General features: G+C 35.5%; 2 protein-coding genes across 3 annotated transcripts; both read left to right on the top strand.

Moving 5' to 3' along the window:
- The first annotated feature begins 785 nt into the window (after nt 1–785).
- On the top strand, nt 786–4,311 carry LOC132167885 (uncharacterized). Of its 2 annotated transcripts, XM_088512919.1 has the most exons (5): nt 786–801; nt 988–1,250; nt 1,369–1,459; nt 3,080–3,234; nt 4,247–4,311. In XM_088512919.1, the coding sequence occupies exons 2-4, from the start codon at nt 1,137–1,139 to the stop codon at nt 3,208–3,210; spliced, it is 336 nt and encodes a 111-aa protein (XP_088369045.1). In that variant the 5' UTR covers nt 786–801; nt 988–1,136; the 3' UTR covers nt 3,211–3,234; nt 4,247–4,311. The 2 variants fall into 2 exon arrangements, with proteins under 2 accessions (XP_088369045.1, XP_059434905.1); XM_059578922.2 differs by lacking the exon at nt 4,247–4,311 and having other exon boundaries at nt 3,080–3,282.
- Nucleotides 4,312–4,483: 172 nt separating this feature from the next.
- LOC132167886 (vacuolar sorting protein 18) lies at nt 4,484–21,622 on the top strand. Its single transcript, XM_088512918.1, has 24 exons — nt 4,484–4,646; nt 4,797–5,009; nt 5,093–5,232; nt 5,738–5,833; nt 6,000–6,067; nt 6,280–6,381; nt 6,628–6,772; nt 7,026–7,169; nt 7,270–7,389; nt 7,553–7,609; nt 8,436–8,495; nt 8,834–8,941; nt 9,659–9,801; nt 10,307–10,385; nt 11,968–12,030; nt 12,121–12,251; nt 15,373–15,478; nt 15,991–16,179; nt 16,542–16,769; nt 18,375–18,530; nt 19,292–19,453; nt 20,031–20,147; nt 20,607–20,821; nt 21,236–21,622. The coding sequence occupies exons 1-23, from the start codon at nt 4,484–4,486 to the stop codon at nt 20,778–20,780; spliced, it is 2,964 nt and encodes a 987-aa protein (XP_088369044.1). The 3' UTR covers nt 20,781–20,821; nt 21,236–21,622.
- Nucleotides 21,623–22,511: the final 889 nt, after the last annotated feature.

Genomic DNA, 22,511 nt, shown 5'->3' with positions numbered 1-22,511 from the left:
CGGGGCTTAATAAAGTTGACCACGTTCTTTGTTTTGATTTGTTTTTTTAAAGTGAAAATGCATTAATAAATAAAAAGGAAAAACAAAAGGAGGGGGGCGGTGTGAATGGTTTAAATTGAGTGAGAATACATTTATCAGTTGACTCGTGCTATCAACCTTTGGGACGATGAAGATATTCACAAAAGAAAGCTTCTTTAGTAATTCATATAAATAATTTCATCCCGGCATCACTTAACTATAAATAGGTCATTCTATTTTACAGTTTCTATACATAAAAAATACAAACTTCTTTCCTACAATTCTTCAACAATAATTCGACAAAATCCACTTTATCCATTAGAGTAATCAGCAACTCAAAAAAAAAAAAAAAAAAAATGTAATCAGCAACTGAAATCATGGGAGTATTTTCTAATTTTTCGATCAAAGTCAAAAGTAAAAACTAGGAACCGATGGAAGTAGTCATAAAAAATTGTCATCCAAAATCCATTTGATAGAAATCTCACGGGCTTTAACACTTGATTCTGAAAGCCAGCCTGCTCCAAAGCAAATTCACTAAGCAACCTCTTCAAATGTAGTATAAACTTCAACAACGTTCATGACAAAATAAATAAATAAAAAAAAAAAATGGTAATTAATTATATGGGCTTCATTGCTTCAAAATGGTGGGCCTTTTGCATAAGTGTCATGTAGCCCAATATTTTCCCCTTATTGGACCGGGCTTAATTTCCGAACCGAAACCTTTCTTTCTCTCCGTCTCTACGTGCCTGGCCGTCACCACTCACAAGCTTCGTTCAAGTCACTGTGAGTGCCTCTCTCTCTCTCTCTCTCTATATATATATATAGAATTATTGTAATTTTCTTATTTGATCCTGAGGGTTGTATACGTAGGAAAGAATAGGAATTGATTTCTCGAGCGGTTATTTTTCTTCTACGTTGCTTTGATTTATGAAAGTAATATTAATTTCTTTTTCTTTAATCATGTTGCAGAAAAAAATTGAAAGTGAAATCACACTGACAAAGGCGGTTTTGGGAATATCCTTACAGTTTCCAATTTGCTTTCACCAAAATTTATTTTCTGTCTCCGCAAGGAGTGAGCGGTTTTGGGAAAGCTTCTATTGGTAAGAAGCTGATAAGAAATGGAATTTTGTCCAACTTGCGGGACCATGCTGCAGTATGAGTTGCCCTATATGGGCCGCCCTTCTAGATTCTTCTGCCCGGCATGTCCGTATGTATGCTACTTAGAGAACAAGGTATAGTCCATTGAATAAGTCATTGTAGTTAACCGATTGATTGATATGTGAAGTTTTTGAGGAATGTATAACATCTCTATGATTTCATGTGCATGTGTGTGTGGTTTCATGATTGCAGGTTAAGATAAAGAAAAAGCAACCTCTGGTTAAGAAAGATTTAGAGCCTGTCGTCACTGAAGATGACATGAAGAATGCGTCTCAGACTGATGGTGCGTTTCTTGCTATAATTTTTGATATCTTGTTTTGTCAGTTAAAGCATCTACATAACTTAAAGAAAGAAAATATAGTTAATTTTTACATTGTATTGCAATGACAATTTTATCTGATTTAACTTTGATGATCTTCCAAGGGTACTCTTTTTAGTTCATTAACTGGTTCTGTTTGGCATATAGAATTGAACAAAGTGTTTTTTTTTTTCCTGCACCTTTTTGCTCATGATTCTTGCTGCCGCTGTTCGATTTGGTACTTCTATGTGTGAGTTGATGTTCATCTATCTGTCTGATGGTATTTGATGTAATGTGGCTCAATTTGTATGAGTTGTAGTTTATTGATAACATATATATCACAAATGCCATAGGCAAAACTGTTAAACTTTTGGTCATGCTACCCTATTTGGGTTTTGTAGTTATTTTATTGAATTCGGTCTCCTAATGATGCATAAACACTTCTCAGCTAGTGTTGTGCATCCATTGGATAGCTATGGGTCACATGCTGCCTGTATTGGGCCCATGTTGATGATCTCCTAGTTTATTAAAAGCTTTACAAAATTATAAGTTGGATGTATGGCTTTTTGAACATTGATAAAGTTACAAGGTTGTACTTATCAAAAAATAAATAAAGTTACAAGGTTGTGAGCGTTGATAACCAGTAACAGGTGAAGATGATGACATATATTCACTAGCTTGGATAACTAATGGGCAAGTAGTTTTCACGCCTCAAGATGTTAGAAGAAATTACTTAAAAGTTTCTGCATATCCATTCTGTCAAATGAAATGAAATTTAATTGACCTGTTGTTTTGTGTTTGAAATTGTAATCTCTTTTGTATGTATGTTTCTTGCTGATGGCTTGGATCCCATTTGTTGAGATTGATGAGAGGCAAGAAGATATAGATTAGATTTACAAACAACTTTCTTGAGGACAAAATAGATATATGTCAGTCGGGATGGTTTGGAAGGTGTGGCAAAACCAATTACTCCTTGATCTTTTATATGGATTGAGTGGAATGTGTTCGGTGGACTAGAAGATGCCTGTAAGAAAAAAAAAAATGCAGGCCACAGTTTTGGGATTTTGGTTGATATATGATTTAGAGAAATTAGCCCTTATTCCTTGGGCCTAGGCTCTGGTCGTAAAGGGGTGGATGGGGAGTTATAGATGGTCCAAGAAAGAAAATAGGATTCATAAGTGACATAATGTAGCAGGGGGTAAAAGCTTTGTTGCATTTGCCACTTGGGTTAGGTTAAGTTGAGCTTTAGAAGATTAAACTAGGACCTTTTCTAGTCATGGGTATGGGATAAATTCTGTTCTCTGATATATTCTGTACATATTTGGAGTTATTGATCTTCATTGACTTCATATTTAATTTATTTTTCTGAACTAAATAGAGTAAAACTTTGTCATGGATGTTCAGCTACATGACAAAGATTATTTGGTGCTCAATGCTTGAAGGTTGAGGCATGAATTATTATCTTATTGTTAAGCTTCCAATTTTCTTGTTGATGTTCTTGTCCATGCTGCTTCCTTGCAAAATGTTTTCAAGATATGATGGCTAATACTGCAATTTGACTGCTTGTTTTTGTTTTTCCTGAACCCCATTTTTTTTTCTTGGCAGCATCGTGCCCGAAATGTGGTCATGGAAGGGCTGCTTATGTTCAATTTCAGACTAGATCAGCTGATGAGCCGGCCACAACATTTTATACGTGCTTGAATGAAACTTGTAGAAATAGATGGCGTGACGATTAAATACTTTTATCATGTACATTTGAAGTTCAGTCAGTTTATTCTCAAGCTCGCTTAATTATCACTTTTTAAAAAAAAAAGAAAATTGTAAGTAGAATATTTATTATCAATTTAATTTTCCAATTAAGTTTTGCCAAAATCTGACTTGGTTTGAATTCATTGACCCATGGACTACTGGATCAAGTAACCCTTATTTTCTTTAAGATCTATTGCCAACTCCAATGTTCTTCAAATTGCCAGAACCCGTCAAAAAGACACCGACGAAGGCCACCGCCCAAGGCCATCGTCTTTCAAGTGTAGTTTCGTGCCTTCTAATTTCTCTCCACTGGTGTCTCTTTAGAAATGGGTTTTGCTTTGATTATAGGTGGCGAAATTGCTTGTGGTGTTGGGCGTTTTTTTTTTCGGTGGTTTTGTAAAATAGAGTGATTTTATCTTGAACCAAAAGCCAACAAAGCTTGATCACGTAAAGGCAAAGAACCATTCCCTTTTGACATTGCCATTGTGAAGGAAAACACTACTAAATAGTCGAAAACGCCAAGAAAGAATTATTTGGTTTCAGTTACTTGTTGGCTGCCTGGCCAAGAGGATGACAGTACGAGAATATATTGTTGGGGGAGATGGACCAAGGTTTGCTGAAAACAGTCGAAAACAGCAAGAGATCTACAACCCATTTCTATCAAACAACACACAAAAGAATTGGGGTGGCTTTGTCTGGTTGCCTTGGGCGGATTCCGGCGGAGGACGCAGAGGATTTCTTTCTTATAGATCCGGTGGGTCTCTTGAAAGGGATCAAATGGTTTTTTTTTTTTTTTTTTTTTTTTTTTATCCAAAGCATATGTTACTAGTTCGAATTTTTTCTTATTATTTTTGTGGACATGTTAAAGAAAAAAATAAAAATAAATTTATTTATTTATTTTTTTCCAAGATCCAGTGTTTTCAAGTTTAATGTTTCTAGATTATGTATCACTTTTTGATTGAAGGCGGTAAAAGATGGATTTTACACCGCATCGTTAATGACGGTATTCTCTTAATTATGTAGGCTATAGTTACGCCAACAATTCTGCTGGAGAACGTCGTCGTTTGAGTGGAGCTGGTAATCCAGTTTGCGCTAACCACCAACCAGACTGAAGCGATTACCTTGAGTAACGTTGTCGTTCCATTGACAGTTGCACAATTAGCTCCTCTCCTCTCCGATTCATATTTCTGCAACTTTGAGCTCCGACCAGGTGGGTTACAGTACATTGGGGGGGTGTTTGGTTACGTAGATAATTCAAAGATGGATCCAGGAAGACAGGTATTCACGGTGGATCTTCTGGAAAGATACGCGGCCAAAGGGCGCGGGATTATCACCTGCATGGCCGCCGGAAACGACGTCATTTTACTGGGCACCAGTAAAGGCTGGATCATTCGCCACGATTTCGGGGTCGGCGACTCCTACGGTTCGTTCTTCTCTGAATTCAATTCAATTCTGCGTGAAATGTATACTAAGAATGGGAATTCGAATTCTCAATTTCTACTCTTTGTTTGTTCGTTTCACTTTTCATCACATTTCTAGGTTTGATTTTTTTTTTTTTTTGGTTGGGGTATAGAGATTGATCTCTCTGTGGGTCGTCCTGGGGAGCAATCCATCCACAGGGTTTTTGTTGATCCGGGAGGGAGCCATTGTATTGCCGTAGTTGTTGGTAGTGGAGGTGCTGATACTTTTTACACTCATGCGAAGTGGACCAAGCCTCGAGTTTTAAGCAAATTGAAAGGTCTTGTGGTGAATGCTGTTGCCTGGAATAGACAACAGATCACAGAAGGTAATTTTTCATCGTTTCAGCCATGGGTTGTTTGATAGATATGTATAAGCTTTTTTATGGGTATTGATTAGTTTAAAACACAGCTTCTACAAAGGAAGTCGTTCTTGGTACGGACAATGGCCAGCTTCATGAGATTGCCGTGGATGAGAAGGACAAGAAGGAGAAGTACATCAAGTTTCTGTTCGAATTTACAGAACTTCCTGAAGCTTTCATGGATTTACAGGTACTATTTTTATTTCTCTGCCTTTTCTTCCGGAAAAATGATTATTGGTTGAGAGTTAATGCTTCTTTCTTAACCCTTTGTATTAGTATCCTATGTGCATGTTTCTGGTTCACAAAAAGCAACTAAAAAAGCTTATTTGAACCGTCAAAGTTGTAATACTTGTGTGTATCGACTTAACCTCATGTTCTATCTATCCAGTTGTTTTGGGCTGTTGGCCATGCTGACAATGCTCAATCAGCTATTATGTAATTGCTGCAACACGTGAAACCTTATACGTTTTGGAGATTATAAGGTTTCCTTTGATGTTCTGTTAAGTTTTGAAGTACCTGTACATGGAACAAACACCGGAATGCCATTTCCTTTTTTCTTTTGGGGTGGGGGCGTTGCTAGGAATTGGAATGTCACCTTGGCAGCTAGATTCAATCAAATCTGTGATGCTTTTCAGATGTTGAAGTTGAAATTTGTTCGCAATGTAACCATTTTGGTCCTATTCTTTTGAGCACAGATGGAAACGGCTAGCGTGATCAATGGAACTAGATACTATGTGATGGCTGTTACTCCTACACGACTTTACTCTTTCTCTGGAATGGGTTCGCTAGAGGTAAGTTAACTCTAACACCAGTTCTTCATTTTGGGCTTTCAAATTTGAACGACTTTTTACAATGGCACTTTGCTGTGGAACAAGTTGTTCTCTGTTTATAGCAGTTTTCTTATTTTTGTGCAATATAATTTGGATTGTGTGCTTATTGTTTGTTTTAAACTTTTAGGCTGTTTTTGCAAGTTATTTAGAACGTGCAGTGCATTTCATGGAACTTCCTGGGGAAATACCAAACAGGTAAATGCTATTGTTTATTTTAACAGTATTTTGAATAACTTGCTAAAATTTCAGATATTAAAACTGTAAAGGTTGCCATATTATTTAAAATTTGTATTAGAAGCATGCCTCTCTTCTCTAAAAGTGATAATTTGTGCTACTGGGCTGGAATATTTTTTTCTTATTGGGCTAGTAATATATGAGGTTTCTTTACCATTTTGGTCAACTTTCAGTGAACTGCATTTCTACATCAAGCAAAGAAGAGCAGTACATTTTGCGTGGCTTTCTGGAGCTGGTATCTATCACGGTGGCTTGAATTTTGGAGCACAGCATAGGTAGAGGATGGCATTCTTTATTTTTTTCTTCCTTTGTGTCAATTTGGAACCATTCGTGTAGATCACTGCATTTCTTGCTTTAGCTGGTACTAGCTTTGTGGTTTTCTTTTTGGAATGTGATCATTGTACTTCGTTGATATGCGTCGTGTATTGGTTCTTGTTGTTGTATCAGCTGTAGTTCTAGTATGAATGTTGCTTTGTTTGTTTATTTATTTATTTTTTTTCATTGGGAAATCTCTTGGGCAGTTCTCCAAATGGAGATGAAAATTTTGTGGAGAACAAGGCTCTATTGGACTATTCAAAGTTGTCTGAAGGTGCTGAAGCGGTTAAACCCAGTTCTATGGCAGTGTCTGAATTCCATTTCTTGCTTCTTATTGGGAATAAGGTCAAGGTGTGTAATTACTTAACACTTATAATATACCTTATAAAGATGCCCATCTCTTGGTAACCATATGAATGCTACAATCTTAATGCTGGTAATATGTTTAGGACTAATGCTGGTAGCAAATATGAGGTACATTAATTTTGTACTGTCTTATAATGAGGTTTTGCAGTCTTTTTTACCAAAAGTATCCTACCTAATACATTTTCCCTGTTCTTCAGCTTTTGGGACTTGTTTGCTAAGTTCTTTGAACGTTTTCTAGGTTGTAAATAGAATATGCGAGCAAATCATAGAGGAACTTCAGTTTGATCAAACATCGGAGTCAGTTTCAAGGGGTATCATTGGATTATGTAGTGATGCCACTGCTGGATTGTTCTATGCATATGACCAAAACTCAGTTTTTCAGGTTTGTATCTTCTGATGACTTTATCCCTTCTGTTTTTGATCCATGTTGCACCAGAAAGTACATATTTCCCATGCTGCTTAATTTGAGGATGCAACATCAGGTGTCTGTCAATGATGAAGGTCGGGATATGTGGAAAGTTTATCTGGACATGAAAGAGTATGCTGCAGCTTTAGCAAATTGTCGTGACCCACTCCAGAGAGACCAAGTCTATTTACTACAGGTCATGAGTAGTTGCTTTTATTGCATTAAACTCTTGGTTGTTCTGATTGTAGACTTCTATTGTAATTTTTGGTCACACAATTTGATGTCTTTATGGTCAGCATATATTTATCTACTAAATCTTTTTATCTGTATAGTGCATAATAGAGTAATTTGTGGTGCAGGCTGAAGCTGCATTTGCCTCCAAGGATTATCTGAGAGCAGCATCTTTCTTTGCAAAAGTGAATTTTCTATTACTCAATCTTATTATGTCAATGTATTTAAGTTACAATGATGCATAGATTCCTGGGATTTTGTTCTATGTATTTGATTTCTTATGAATGAACTCGATATTCATGAAAGCATTACCAGTTTCGGATTGCCCACACCTTGCCAAAGTTTATAATAAGAAATTGGAAAATTTTTATCTCTTGGTCAATGACTTTTTGCTATTAAGCTTGAGCAAAAAGCAATTCTTGTCCTTTGTACAGACAAAGCCACCCGATTTGCAGATGCATAATCCACTTCTCCCTCAATTAGTGTATGCTCATAACTCCAGTTTTTTACTTTTGAAGGACAAGCCATCTGATTTACTAAATTTCTCACAAGAATTTAATATTTATTTTCAGTTGCGAATCTTCTACCTTTGAAGGTTTCTAACATACATATAACTCTTTATAATCATTAATTCATCACATTGCCCTCCCTTCCTACCAGTTTTCATTTGGTCCTGTTTTCAATTACTGCTTTTTTGTGCTGGAAAAGAAAATACCCCTATTGTTCACTCTATCTTCCTTCACTTTCTCTTTCAATAGTCCTTTGTATCGTTAGGTGCCTTTGAATCCAATTATATTGCTTTATTGTGTTGTTGAAATTGTCTCTAACTTGCTAATTAACTGTATTCCAAAATATTGTATTAAATGTAGTTCATAAAAGCTCTTACCTTTTGACCTGAGAGCATTATTTCTTGAAAAGTTTGACCCTATTTGTATCTGGAGTTATGCATTTCTTTTTCTTTTTCTTTTATCCGGAGGACAATGTTGTAACTAACAGGGAAATGTTTTGCAGATTAACTATATATTATCGTTTGAGGAGATCACTCTAAAGTTTATTACCATAAGTGAACAGGTAGTTATAGTACTATTTTGTTTGTTTAGCTTTATGAAGATGTATCAAAATTATCTCCACTCATGCACTCTACCATGTTTTTTATTTTTATGGTATAGTTTTCATTTAGTCTTTCACACTTATGGGGTTCATGCTTCATTAAATTAAATTCCAATTGGTCAAATATCCTTGATGCAGTTTAAATATTTTGTTGGCTGTGAGCCAACTCATTATGAGCATTTATGGAAAACTCATTTATTGGTTTTAGTTATAAGATGCATGAGTTTAACTGGACTTGATTTGACTAGAATTGTGAAACATACATTTACCATATTTCATTTTGATTTGCTTACTTGCAGGATGCTTTGAGAACTTTCTTACTGCGGAAGGTTGATAATCTTGCAAAGGATGATAAATGCCAAATAACTATGATCTCCACTTGGGCTTCTGAATTGTACTTGGACAAGGTTTTGCTTCTTTTTAGGCATGGTTCTTCCATGAATGACCTTGCTTTCCATATGCTTACTCTTTCTCCATGTCTGCTATGCTAGATGGCTCTATAAAAACTATATTTGTTGTTGGCCCAAATTAGGACAGTAGGATGCTTAGGTTCAATATGATGCATATGACAATATTGGACTTATTTTGTTTCCATTTTCCATGCAGTTTCTTACCTCTGATATTTCTATGTTGAACTAGGTTAAATGGATAAGAAGTGCACTAAACAACTCAAAAGATGTTATGCACGAAAGTAAATTGTTTATGTTCTTCATTTTCATTTCAAATTTTCTTTTTGTTTCTTTTTAGCATAGTGATGCAGCTAATGGTCACTTTGACTAAAAGCATAAGTGCTGTATATAGTTACTATGCTGTTGAACTATGGACAAAAAAACGGTGTGTTAGCTTGTCTTGGTCCTTCGTATGTTCATAATTGTATATCTAAACAAACAAGTGGTATTGTTATCCACTTCTGTTATGCTTTAATGTTGTTAAAAAGTGGCTGTAAATGCATGAAGGCTGTTTTTGGGAATTCTGTGTGAGGAACATTTGGCGTTTAAGTTATCTTCTACATGTATATTATCATCTAAAAGTTCATTCATCTGTTCATTGCAATAGTTAACAAAGCACGAAGTTATATGTTGTCGTTTTAAAACTAAATTCAGATTTCATAAAATGATTATCAGATAAACCGGCTACTCTTGGAAGATGACACTGCTGTGGATAATCGGAATTCAGAGTACCAATCAATCATCAAAGAGTTTCGTGCTTTTCTCAGTGATTGCAAGGATGTATTGGATGAAGCAACTACAATGAGACTTTTAGAGAGGTAATTGTTGAAGATTATTTATTTATTTATTTTAATGAGCTATTGCTAACAGGATCTGCTATAGATTGTTTATCTCCAATAAATTAAGTGTTTGGAACTATTTTATAAGCACAAAGAGATTTTTGTGAAAAATCATAGGTTTTTGCCCAGGGGGTTCAGTTGATTGATCCCAAAATCAACCAGTAAATCATAAGGTTGGGATTTTCTCAACGCCCCAATATCTGGATTTTTGAGAGAGAATTTTCTCCCCCTGCAAATTCATAAATTAACCTAGATTTTGCTTGACGCTTTTGCAATGGATACTGTATAATGCATGGTAAACTGGTTCACTTTTATTGCAGTATATGTATTATCTTATTTCTCAAGTACTGTTATTATGATGCAGCGTCATTGTTTACATTGGAAAGAAGAAAACTCATTTCTTATATATGTCAGTCTTTTTAAAAATTTTAGTCAGTTAAGAGAATCCTAAAATACTCTGTTTCTGTTTCGGAAAATGCTACAGTTATGGTCGGGTTGAAGAATTGGTATATTTTGCCAGTCTAAAGGAGCAGTATGAAATTGTTGTTCACTACTATATTCAGGTGCTATTCTAGAAGCCTTCTGATTTTCTTGTGGAATGTTGTTGTCACTAATTTCTGCTACTTATTGGTTTTCTCTCAGCTCCTGATTTTAATTTTCTCGTTCCTTGTCCTGCAATGTTTTTCCTAGTCTAAGTACTTTCAATTCCTCAATGTATTTATTATTTAAAGTTTCTAAGTTTTTGCTTTTGAAAGCTTTTCTGGGTCTTGTTTTATGCAAATGGTAGGCGGTCTTAGCTATGTGTTTTTTGTTTTGGGAAACTTAGTCTAGCCTTCATAATTCAATGGGATAATATGGGTTTTTGGTTCTTAAGTTTCCTTTTCTTCTCATCGCCATACCAACACCCCCCGCCCCCCAAAAAAAAAAACACCACTTTGATAGGTGTTAGTTTAGACGAGGAATTTTCAACACAAAAGCCCTGCTAACAAGTGGTGATATTTCCACCAGCATTAAGAAGATATATAGTCTTTGTCCAATAATCACCTTCTACTTATCCCCCTTTGACAGATAAACCTTGGTACTGCATACCAAATCCAATTCCAACTTGTTTTGATAATGACACACTGCTCAATTCTAAAGATGGAAGAGGATTAGGTATTAACTTAATGTCTTATCCGAGGGGGTTTGAGATTTGGTAGAGAGAAAATATTGTCTTTCTCCTGACACCGATAAGTCTTTTTCAGCTTCCTCATTTCTAGTTAAAAAATCTGCCATATTATCAAGAGCGGGGACTGATACAGACAAGTCTCAACATCCAATATCAAGAGAGGGGAATACCATAATCATGCTTATTGATTCCGATATTGGGTCCCACCCCTATTAACTTTTGCTTTATGATCTGGGCACTTAGGTGTCAGTTGAGCAGTTTCTCTTCGGCTAAAAAAGAAAATGACAAGAGTGGTGGAAAACAAAAATTAGAAGCTGATATAGTTGTTATAGAATTAGATCCATAGTGTTCTGCTATACTGGGAAACCTGATTATCAGTTCTGTTTTGTACCCTTTTTTTTGTTAAGTAATGACAATTTTTATTGAAAGCTTAAGGCGCCTCTAAGTACACAGGATGTATACACATGGAGCTCCCACAAGCCCGAAACCCAAAAAACAACAAAAACACCCTCAACCCAACCCACCCAAAAAGCCCACAACCCCAGCACCCATAAGACAACAAAGCCCAAAGCCCTCAAACGCTAACAAGCGTGAGCCTTGCCTTTCCCACGCCTAGATGATGCTCCCTTCGCATCATAGTTAATGGAGCATTCCAAATTTAGAGGCCCCCTTCTACCCTTGTACCCTTTTCCCGCTAATAACATGACTTTCTTTTTGCTTCTGGATCTAATATGAAAAAATGCTGCAAAGATTAGGTCATTGAAGTTAATCGTATAAATTGGAAAATTATGAATTTCCTAATAAGGACAGAACTGATACATTGAAGAGAGTAGTTATTTAACCACTTTAAATTACAGATAGTATGTTACTCGTTTTGATTGAGTATTGTTAAATTTGTGAGCCAATTTATTGATTTGATACTTATAGTCCCCACCCCCACCCCCACCCCCCGCCCCTGGTCTTGGTTTTGGATTCAGCAAGGAGAAGCAAAGAAAGCATTGGAAGTTCTTCAAAGACCTGCTGTTCCTATAGACCTTCAGGTAGACTAAGAACATATTCCTCAACAGAATCTACAGGTTCCCCCTTGTTTCCAACTCTGGGCCTCCATAATCAATGAACTTATTTTGCAGTACAAGTTTGCCCCAGACCTCATCATGCTTGATGCGTATGAAACTGTGGAGTCATGGATGGCCACAAAAAACCTGAATCCGAGGAAACTGATTCCTGCAATGATGCGTTATTCAAGCGAACCTCATGCAAAGTAATATGCACTTGCATCTTTGATCAACTATATTTTTCTCTCTAATTGTTTGGGCCTGTGTTCACAAATTTGTTGTGATAATAACGATAATTGCAATATGTTGTAGGACACCTGGTTAAACTTGCATATCATCCTGGAAAGTGTGATAGTTCAGAATTTTTCCAGGATTGTAGATTCAAAGCAGTTGCAACTAACACCTGTATATGACATTATTGCTTGTACCAGAACTGCACTTCTTCCTCACCCATTTGACTGTTCACTTGATTCATCAGTTGATAGATTAGCAACTTTATGCATTTCTTGTGGTCAGAAATGGTACTGTTGTTCATTTTGTAAATGCAGGGATTGTTAATTTTGCACCCCTTTGAATCCAATGAATTTTTAATTCCTGCGACTGCAAGCTCCCTTAGATTTTTATTATTATATTGTAGAAATTCCAAAAAACTAGGGCTTCAAATCTTTGCTCGGAAAAGTAGGATCAATAGCCTCCTTTCATAGGCCTCTTTGGTTACGTTTGTACAAACTCCTTCTCACCAGTCATTATGGATCTGGTCCAGATTTAATGAAAACAAGCTAGCCGCTTACTCTCCTAGTAGGGTATGTTGGAAGCAAAGAGGAATTAGAAAAACTAGACCATGCTTTTAGGTTTTGCTCATAATGATTAAATTATATCTCGTCTGCCTGGCGCTTTCCAGTTATTAAAAAAGTTACTTTTTGGTTTGATTAGTATTAAATCATTACTTATCCTAAAAGCTTAAGATAATAGGAAAGTAAATTTAATAATTTAATTAATGATACTTTGATTATTTATCAAAAAATATTTTAATTAATACTTTAATACTCCTCATCATGTGTGGGCTAAAGCTCTCCCTCACAAGTGACGCTCAACATGTATAACATTTAACTGAAAATGGGGGGTAAATTGTATTGTCAAAGTTCGAACTCAAGACTTCTGCTTCGATAATATATTAAATTACCACTTTTCTTAAAAAGCTTAAGCTGATAAGAAATAGTGAATTTATTCATTTAATTAATATTTTAACAATTAGCACACAAATTAATATACTGATGACTTGGCATGAAGACTTGGGAGTAGAATTTGCATCTATATCCAAGGAGTTGGGTAAGGCACTCCGTCTTTTATTTTATTTTCTTCTTTTTCTAAAAGAAGATAAGAGGCACCTACAATGTACCGATAACAAACTTTTTATATACCACCAAAGGGATTAGCTTAGTGATAGGGGATTTTACTCCAAAGTAGTAAGGTGATGGGGAGGACATGGGTTTGAGTTTGTATGAGCACGATGCTAAGGGAATGAGACTTATCTCCATTAATCCATGCACATGGGCTTCCTGCTACTATGCCCTTGATGGGGATGTAACACCCCGCCCTAAATGATATAATATTGTCCACTTTGGGCCAAGCCCGCACAGTTGGGTTTATCCTAAAAGGCCTTATATCATTTAGAGAGAGTATATTCCATATAAACACATTATTTTTTTCACACCCAGACAATGTGGAACGTCACAATCACCATCATAGGCTTGTGTACACTCCCCCATCTTAGGCTGAGCTATGGCTCTGATAGTATATGTAACACCCCGCCCTAAATGATATGATATTGTCCGCTTCAGGCCAAGCCCACATGGTTTTATTATTGGGTTTATCCCAAAAGACCTTATATCATTTAGAGAGAGCATATTCCATATAGACACATCATCTTTTCTACACCCAGACAATATGAGACGTCACAGTGAGTCTATGGCTCGACTTGTCTTGAGGGAGTGCTTATGGATCTCTTGCATTGTGTGCCCGTCTAAGCTCCTCTTGACTGGTGCCTTAGTGGGTAAGGTGCTGCTATGGTAAAGCCCGAGTAGGGAGTTCTAGTCTCTGTGTGTGTGTGTGTGTGGGTGGTAAAGCCCGAGTAGGGAGTTCTAGTCTCTGGCCCCTCCTCCCCCACCACCCATGTGTGTGTGTGGTAAAGCCCGAGTAGGGAGTTCTAGTCCCTGGCCCCCCCTCCCCCATCACCCCCATACCCTTTTTGCCTAGGGGAAAAATAAACAAATGTTTTATATGTGTGTGTGTGTGTGTGTGTTTATTTGGTTATTTGATTCATGAAATTGCATTTAAAGCATCTCTATCTACAATGTAGCGAAAAAAGAAGAAGTTATTTATATTTTATTTGTTTATTGGGTTATTTGATTCATGAAGTTTTTTGCCTAGGGGAAAAATAAACAAATGTTTTATATATGTGCATTTGGTTATTTGATTCATGAAATTGCATTTAAAGCATCTCTATCTACAATGTAGCAAAAAAAGAAATTATTTATATTTTATTTGTTTATTGGGTTATTTGATTCATGAAATTGCATTTAAAGCATCTCTATCTACAATGTAGCGAAAAAAGAAGAAGTTATTTATATTTTATTTGTTTATTGGGTTATTTGATTCATGAAGTTTGTATTTAGAGCATTAGAGCATTCTCTGATCACAGATCGAGATGCAGGAATCATATTCTTCATATCGTGTCTATTATATATTTGCCTTTCTTTGAAATGATATGCGCATATCATTTTGAATGGATCCAATATTTAGCTTCTATGGTGACAAATCTGTTTATAGATTTGTGTGTGTGTGTGTGTGTGTGTGTTTATTTGGTTATTTAATTCATGAAATTGCATTTAAAGCATCTCTATCTACAATGTAGCGAAAAAAGAAGAAGTTATTTATATTTTATTTGTTTATTGGGTTATTTGATTCATGAAGTTTGTATTTAGAGTATTAGAGCATTCTCTGATCACAGCTCGAGATGCAGGAATCATATTCTCCATATCATGTCTATTATATATTTGCCTTTCTTTGAAATGATATGCGCATATCATTTTGAATGGATCCAATATTTAGCTTCTTTGGTGACAAATCTGTTTATAGATTATATACAGTTGCATCTCTTCGTTGTCAGGCGTAACAGTTTAATTAATAGAGACCAAAACTAGAAGTTACTATGACTTTTGGAAGCTCTGTTTTCTGTTTAGTGGTTAGCTTTGCATTAAACTTTCTATGTATTCTGAGTTATGAACTTTGTATTCACTGTTTATTGCTGCTATTTATCACTTGCAGGAATGAAACACATGAAGTCATCAAATATTTGGAATACTGTGTTCATCGTTTGCATAATGAGGATCCTGGAGTTCACAACTTGCTGCTCTCTCTGTATGTGAAGAAGGTTGATTTGCTTACTTTAAAATTTTGAAATAATTTTTTGAATATATGCTTTTAAGTTGCATAATTTTTTTGCATGTGCTATCACACATTATAATCTTATTGCACTATGTCATTGTTTTTGTGGGATATGTTTGGCTGATGGATGCTATAAATGTATCAAATTTTCCACGCAATCCTATCAAAAAATCTGGTGTCTCCCTTTTTAATGAACTCAATGTTTTAGTCTGAAAGATATTTGATTACTTTTTCATTCATTAACTTTTTGACTCATATAGTACCATGGCCATTAGTCATGCTTGTTCCCCAAGTTTCACAGTCAAGTAAAGCTGTGAGTCTTGTTACATCTACAACATATATTTCCTTTTATTAATTTTTGATATCATAGATTGAATTGAAGTAATTTTTCTTTTTCTTTTTTGTATGATGAGTAATAGTTGCTTTTAGGTGAAATTTATTCTGCATCATTCTACTATGGAAATTGAGTGTTGTTTTCTCTTTCATAATTCTAATCAGGAAGATGATAGTGCACTTTTGCGTTTCCTACAATGCAAGTTTGGGAAAGGACAGGAAAATGGCCCCGAATTCTTCTATGATCCCAAGTATGCCTTGCGCCTATGCCTCAAGGAAAAGCGAATGCGTGCCTGTGTACATATATACAGCATGATGTCTATGCATGAAGAAGCAGTTGCTCTTGCCCTACAGGTGACAGTTTGATACTGAAATTTTCTATTCCAACTTGTTAATTCTGCATCTGTTCTCTTGTAGTTAGTTTTTCCATAGGAACTTCTTGGATGGCATTTTGCATTGGGGATATTTGGGTAATTCTGTTGTTGAAATGTGTTTAAGTGATTGTTGTATCCCAATGCTCTGATATACCAAGGGGCTAGAAGAATAGAAACAGTTGGTTTAATATACCCCGCCTCCTGTCGTGTACTAGTGTGGAACCTATGAAGATTCTTAGACAGTATACATTTTTTCTATAAGTTTTTAATGGTGATCTTTCCTTTCATTTTAGATGGCATTTTGATATGATTGTTATTCAAATTCTTCTTTTGGTGCACTAGGTTGACCTTGAGCTTGCAATGGCTGAAGCTGAGAAGGTTGAAGATGACCAAGACTTAAGAAAGAAGCTTTGGCTCATGGTCGCCAAGCATGTTATTAAACAGGAAAAGGGGGCTAAAAGGGAGAACATACGGAAGGCTATAGCGTTTCTGAAAGAAACTGATGGCCTTTTAAAGATTGAGGATATATTACCATTCTTTCCAGACTTTGCTCTGATTGATGACTTCAAAGTGAGACTTCATTACCTTTGGTTTTCTTCTAGTTTTTTAGTCATCATATTGATTCTACCTTAGGCTACAATTCTTCTCTTGTAAAATTAAATCAATCTGGTTTAGGTGTTCTTGGCTTCTTAAATATGTCAAGTCTACGTTCTATAGTTACTCTCAAGTTTCATGTTAGTTGTAGTCGCTGTTCTTTGCACAAAGTAACTCCAATTCAAATAAATCTCTTCTCCTCAAAGGATATTGACTAAATCCAATTCTTCTACCTTTTGAAGAACTTTTTGAGTTATATATCCTTTAATCCAGATGTTTTTTTCTAGCATTAATGCAGGGTAATTCACTCCATTTGATATGTGGATTTCTTTTCTTCTTCATTGCCCAATTAAATTTAGTGACCATTTGCTGGTGTTTTTAATGTAGAAGAGCTTGTGGTTTACATTCACATATAAATTGTTGGGTTTTCCTTTCATTAGTTTTCTGAGTCTGGATTTCATCTTGCACCAGATAATGAATGCATGAGCTGCCATTTAAGCCATCCCTTAAGCATGTAATGTGCAAGGGGAGTTGTTTCTCCAAGTATAAGGGATTTAAGACTTTCTTGTGCCGTTCAGGTTTTGCCTAAGTTTTCTAGCAAAGAACTTGAACTCTTGTGTGCATTTGTTTGTTTTCCCCAAAGGCTTTACTCCTAAAGGTGTTTCACGTAAACATAAACAAAAGAAACTGACCAAAGAATGTGAGGAGGAGTTCAATAATTGGAAAGAACTATTCATGTAAGTGAGGTCTGCATCCTTTGAAATATCTCCAATAAGTGCCACAATCTGCTTAAGTGCTATGCTGAGGGACTTAAAAGTTTTGAAGCCTAGTTCTTTCTTATGTACCCTTTCGCCAAAATAAGGCTTTTCTAATGCTAGATGATAAAATATCTGTGTGTGTGTGCACCAGTGCGTGTATGTCTTTTTTTTTTTTTTTAAAAGCAGACTTGGCTTAAAAGATACCAGATGAGTCATTTTGGTTAGATTGTTTAGTGCATTTTTCATTTCTTTTTACACAAACAACTCTAGTAGTAAAGTGGCAGTAAAATCAAGGAAAACAAGACTTAAAGCAGAGAGCAGTAAATATAAAATGCAAATGAGGTTTTGAAGAAAACTCAACTTCTGTAAACTTGCTGTATTTCAAACTCATGGTATTTCTTTGATTCACCACAATTCTGAAAAAGAAAAGAAAAAATTACTTTTTTTTTTGTTTGTTTTATGTGGCATCTTACTTTAGAAATCTTATATTTCTAAACTCACCTTTTTTATGTGCCTTCAATTTCAAGTGTGCAATGATGGGTCCTGTTTTAATTACAAAATCCTATAGACTAAACGTTAGGCAACTCTTTTTTAGTTTGTTTGGACATCATGAGAGACCTTGTTTTGTTCTTTTTTTCTTGCTAAAGGAATATATAGTGTGGCATATGTCTGCTCTGAAAGTAATTTATTTTTCCATCACAATGATAGATGACATTTGCCTAAATGATCCTATGTCTAATGCGGGCCAACTTTCAGATATTTTACTTGCTTTTAAACTGTCTTCAGATGCCATTAGATCTTTAATTTCTTTAAATGTGTGTAGGAGGCAATTTGCTCATCACTAGAGGATTACAACAAGCAAATTGAAGAACTAAAGCAGGAGATGAATGATGCAACGCATGGTGCAGACAACATCAGAAATGATATCAGTGCACTTGCTCAAAGATATGCTGTGATTGATCGTGACGAAGAATGCGGGGTATTATTCATCCTGATCTTTATTTGCCATGGTCAAGCTGATAACTAATATGATTAAGATCCACTTGATATTGTGTGTGTAGATAGTGTGCGTTCACATATGTGCCACTTATGTTAGGTTGGAGCTAAAGCAAATTATTATGCTTGATATGATCTTCTTTGAAAGTGCTCCATCCTGATCTTTATTTGCCATGGTCAAGCTGATAACTAATATGATTAAGATCCACTTGATATTGTGTGTGTAGATAGTGTGCGTTCACATATGTGCCACTTATGTTAGGTTGGAGCTAAAGCAAATTATTATGCTTGATATGATCTTCTTTGAAAGTGCTCCATCTAGTCCCCTCAAAACTTATTTGAATTCCAAAACCCACCTCTCTGGTTTGAATTCCTAAAACTGAGCAATCTCTTTGATTCCCTCCCCCTCCTTTTATTTAGGCATTCAGATTGGATGCATCGTTTATAACCCCATTTTAAATATTTAGTTTTCTTGGCTAACAATTGAGTTTTCCCCCGTCAGATCTTAAATGGAACTTCTTGGTTTTCTTTTTAGTTTTCTTTCTTTTTTTTCCCTGAGCATCGGAAATGGGATTTCTATTGCAATCTTTCTGATGCTTTCGTTTCTTAATTACTTTTACAATAAAATGTTCTTTCCTCCATAGTTGAAAGTTACCTCTCTCTGCCTTTGTGACATTGATTGTATTTATTAGTTAGCTTTGTTCCTATATTTGGAATACGACTTCTCTATCTGCAAATTATCAGGTTTGTAGGCGTAAAATCTTAACTGTGGGTAGAGAATACCAGATGGCTCGTGGTTACACATCAATAGGACCAATGGCTCCTTTCTATGTCTTTCCATGTGGACATGCCTTCCATGCACAATGCCTGATTGCACAAGTGACACGTTGTACCAATGAAACTCAAGTATGTTATGGTGTTATCTTTCTTTTCTATTTATTTCCGTTTGATTTGAGTGTGAGTGGAAATGTATGGCTGAACTGTCATTATTCCTGGTTAGTTTATCACTAGCCCTATCAAAAGATTTTACGATAATATTGAATTGAGCCACTTCAGAGTAAAACTATGATCTTATATTTTTGAGATGACTAGTAATGTTATTAGCAAGATGTGTTAACTGCATGGAACAGATTTAAAAGATGTCCTGTATCGAAGAACATTTAAAAGGAGTACTGCTGAGAGGTTTTGTCTAAAGAAGAAAATTTTGTCAAGAGGTTGATTTTATTACAGCGACAAGCACATAGTGAAGCTCAGAGGGGAACTTGAATTACTTAAATTCTATAATGTAGATGGCTTCTCTCATTCATAGCTCATAAAATTGTATGTTATTAGAACTTCTTAATGTGCTTGGTACTCTAAAAGGAACATGTGTTTGACTGCTTGGATCATCCTGACACATTTAGAGTTGATGCTATTGGATTGAGATATATTCCAGTAACAGGATCGTTCTGGCCCAGTTTAACTTTCTGAATGAACATTGCAGGCAGAATACATACTGGATCTGCAGAAGCAACTTACTTTGTTGGGTGGGGAAGCAAGGAAGGATTCAAACGGTAGCCTAACTGAGGAATCCATAACTAGCATGACACCTGCGGATAAGGTCTGTTCTTTCATGTGGTTCCTGATATTGCATTTAAGCAACATGCATTGGTATATGGATTGTCTTTGATTTGAGACTATTATAGTCTTATGGCTTTGTTGTTGAACCCCATCACTTTTAAGGTTTCCAGTAATGTTTGTTCACTTCTTTGCTGTTATTTCTGGTGATATATTTATATGGCATGTAATTCGTATTCTTCACTCAATGCTTTTTGTGCCTTGAAGAAAATGAAAAAATAAAAAATAAGATTCTTTGTTTCATTGTAAGCATTCAAACACAAATAAAAATCTAGCTTCTGAAGTCCCAAAGGGGTAGTTTAATCAGCTGGAGACCACGCTTCAAGAAGCGGAGGTCACCTATTCGAATCTCCCTCCCCCCTCTTATATAGACTTGTCAAAAAAAAAATCTAACTTCTGAAAGTTGGCTAAATTAACTAATTCATGTCCAATTGATGTGCAGCTTCGATCACAGCTGGATGATGCCATAGCCAGCGAATGCCCATTTTGCGGTGACTTGATGATCCGTGAGATCTCTTTGCCTTTTGTCCTCCCGGAAGAAGCTCGGCAGGTTACATCGTGGGAGATAAAACCACATAATCTTGGAAACCAGAGGACCCTTTCTTTACCTTTATGATCGTGTTGTGTCTCTGTAGGCTATGCTTGTGTTCCAGGGAGGTATGTTGTTGCCAAAATGGTGCTTTGCAGTTTTCTTTTCTTTTTCTTTTTTTTTAATTTTTTTTTTTTTTTCATTTTCTTTTAAATGCGAAGTCATGAGGTCAATTGGGTCATGAAGAATGCTCTTCTTGAGTAATGTTAAAAACTACATTTTTATCTCATAATGCCAACATGTCAATCTCAATCAACTCTTGGATCAATCTTTTATAAAATAAAATTCAATGGTTGGATGAGACTACCACGTCAGTATTGTGAGATGGTTGTAGACATGTAGTATAAAAATGTGGTATATAACATTAATCACTCTCCTTATCATTTTTTTTTTAAAAAAAAAAAAAAAAAAAAAAAAATTATGCCCTTTGGAATTTGGGTCCCCTCCCTCCTATCTTGAGCACATAATTTGCCTTTCTGCAGTTGTGCAATTTCCAGGTGATTTGATCTTCCACCATTGAAATTTGTCTGTTGTAAAATCCATTTGAGAGGGTTTGGTTTTTGTCATGTAATCAATTATAGTAGCATTGTTGAAAGTATAATTTTCTTCTTCCTTTTTCTATTTTATTTATTTATTAATTTTTTTGTAGTAGGGTGGAGTATTTAATGTATGTCAAGTTTATTAACAAACTCATGAGAGCTAATTGAGCTATATTTGTATAAGCATCGTAGTAGTCCTATCAAAGCAGAAAGATCATGCTTTTCATTATATTTTCCTGTATTTCGAACATAAAAAGTGTTTTGTAGTGCGCTTATTATGTTGGAAGAAAAAGTGGCAAAAGAGCTAGAGAGAGTTCGGTTCTTCCACAACTTAACTTTGGCCAGTTGAGTCTTTTCTTTATTTATTTATTTATAAGTGTACATACAAAACAAATTACAAATGACAGCAATAAAGACAACAAACAGAAGAAAATGATTAAAAAAAAAAAAAAAATACAAGCTTAACAATTGAAAAATCCAAGCTAGACAGATAACTAGCACTTCAACACACCAGAAGGAAACCAAAAAGGTGAAAGTCACTTGAAAATATAGCCAATGAAAGCCACGGCACACTATGATGGGTAAACCCATCAAGAGTAAGAGAACTTCTAAAAACTTAGATCTAGACAAGCTTTCAAAGAAACCAAGAGACTAAGATTAAAATGAACCACGAAAATGGGATCCCTTCATAGATAAAGAGTTTGAAGTCCAACCGGTTTGGCTTAAATTGAAATCAACAACACAAAGAGGACAACAAACACATAACAGAAACACATTAAAATAAAATAAAAATACAAGCTTAACAATTGAAAAATCCAAGTTAGACAGACAACTAGCACTTCAACGCACCAGAAGGAAACCAAAAAGGTGAAAGTCATTTGGGGATATAGCCAATGAGAGCCACGGCACACTATGATGGGTAAACCCATCGAGAGTAAGAGAACTTTAAAAAAATTAGATCTAGACAAGTTTTCAAAGAAACCGAGAGACTAAGATTAAAATGAACCACGAAAATGGGATCCCTTCATAGACAAAGAGTTTGAAGTCTAACCGGTTTGGGTTAAATTGAAATCAACAACACAAAGAGGACAACAAACACATAACAGAAACACATTAAAAAAAATAAATAATAAATAGCAAAAAATATAAATCTCCAAGGTAAATCAGCAACACCAAGCATAAATTTATGACGTTTTAGAATTTTTGTCTCTAAAATTGT

This window comes from Corylus avellana, chromosome 2 (assembly GCF_965113065.1).
Source record: "Corylus avellana chromosome 2, dhCorAvel1.hap1.2, whole genome shotgun sequence".
Taxonomy (NCBI): Eukaryota; Viridiplantae; Streptophyta; class Magnoliopsida; order Fagales; family Betulaceae; genus Corylus; species Corylus avellana.
This window is presented reverse-complemented; position numbering and strand designations above follow the sequence as displayed.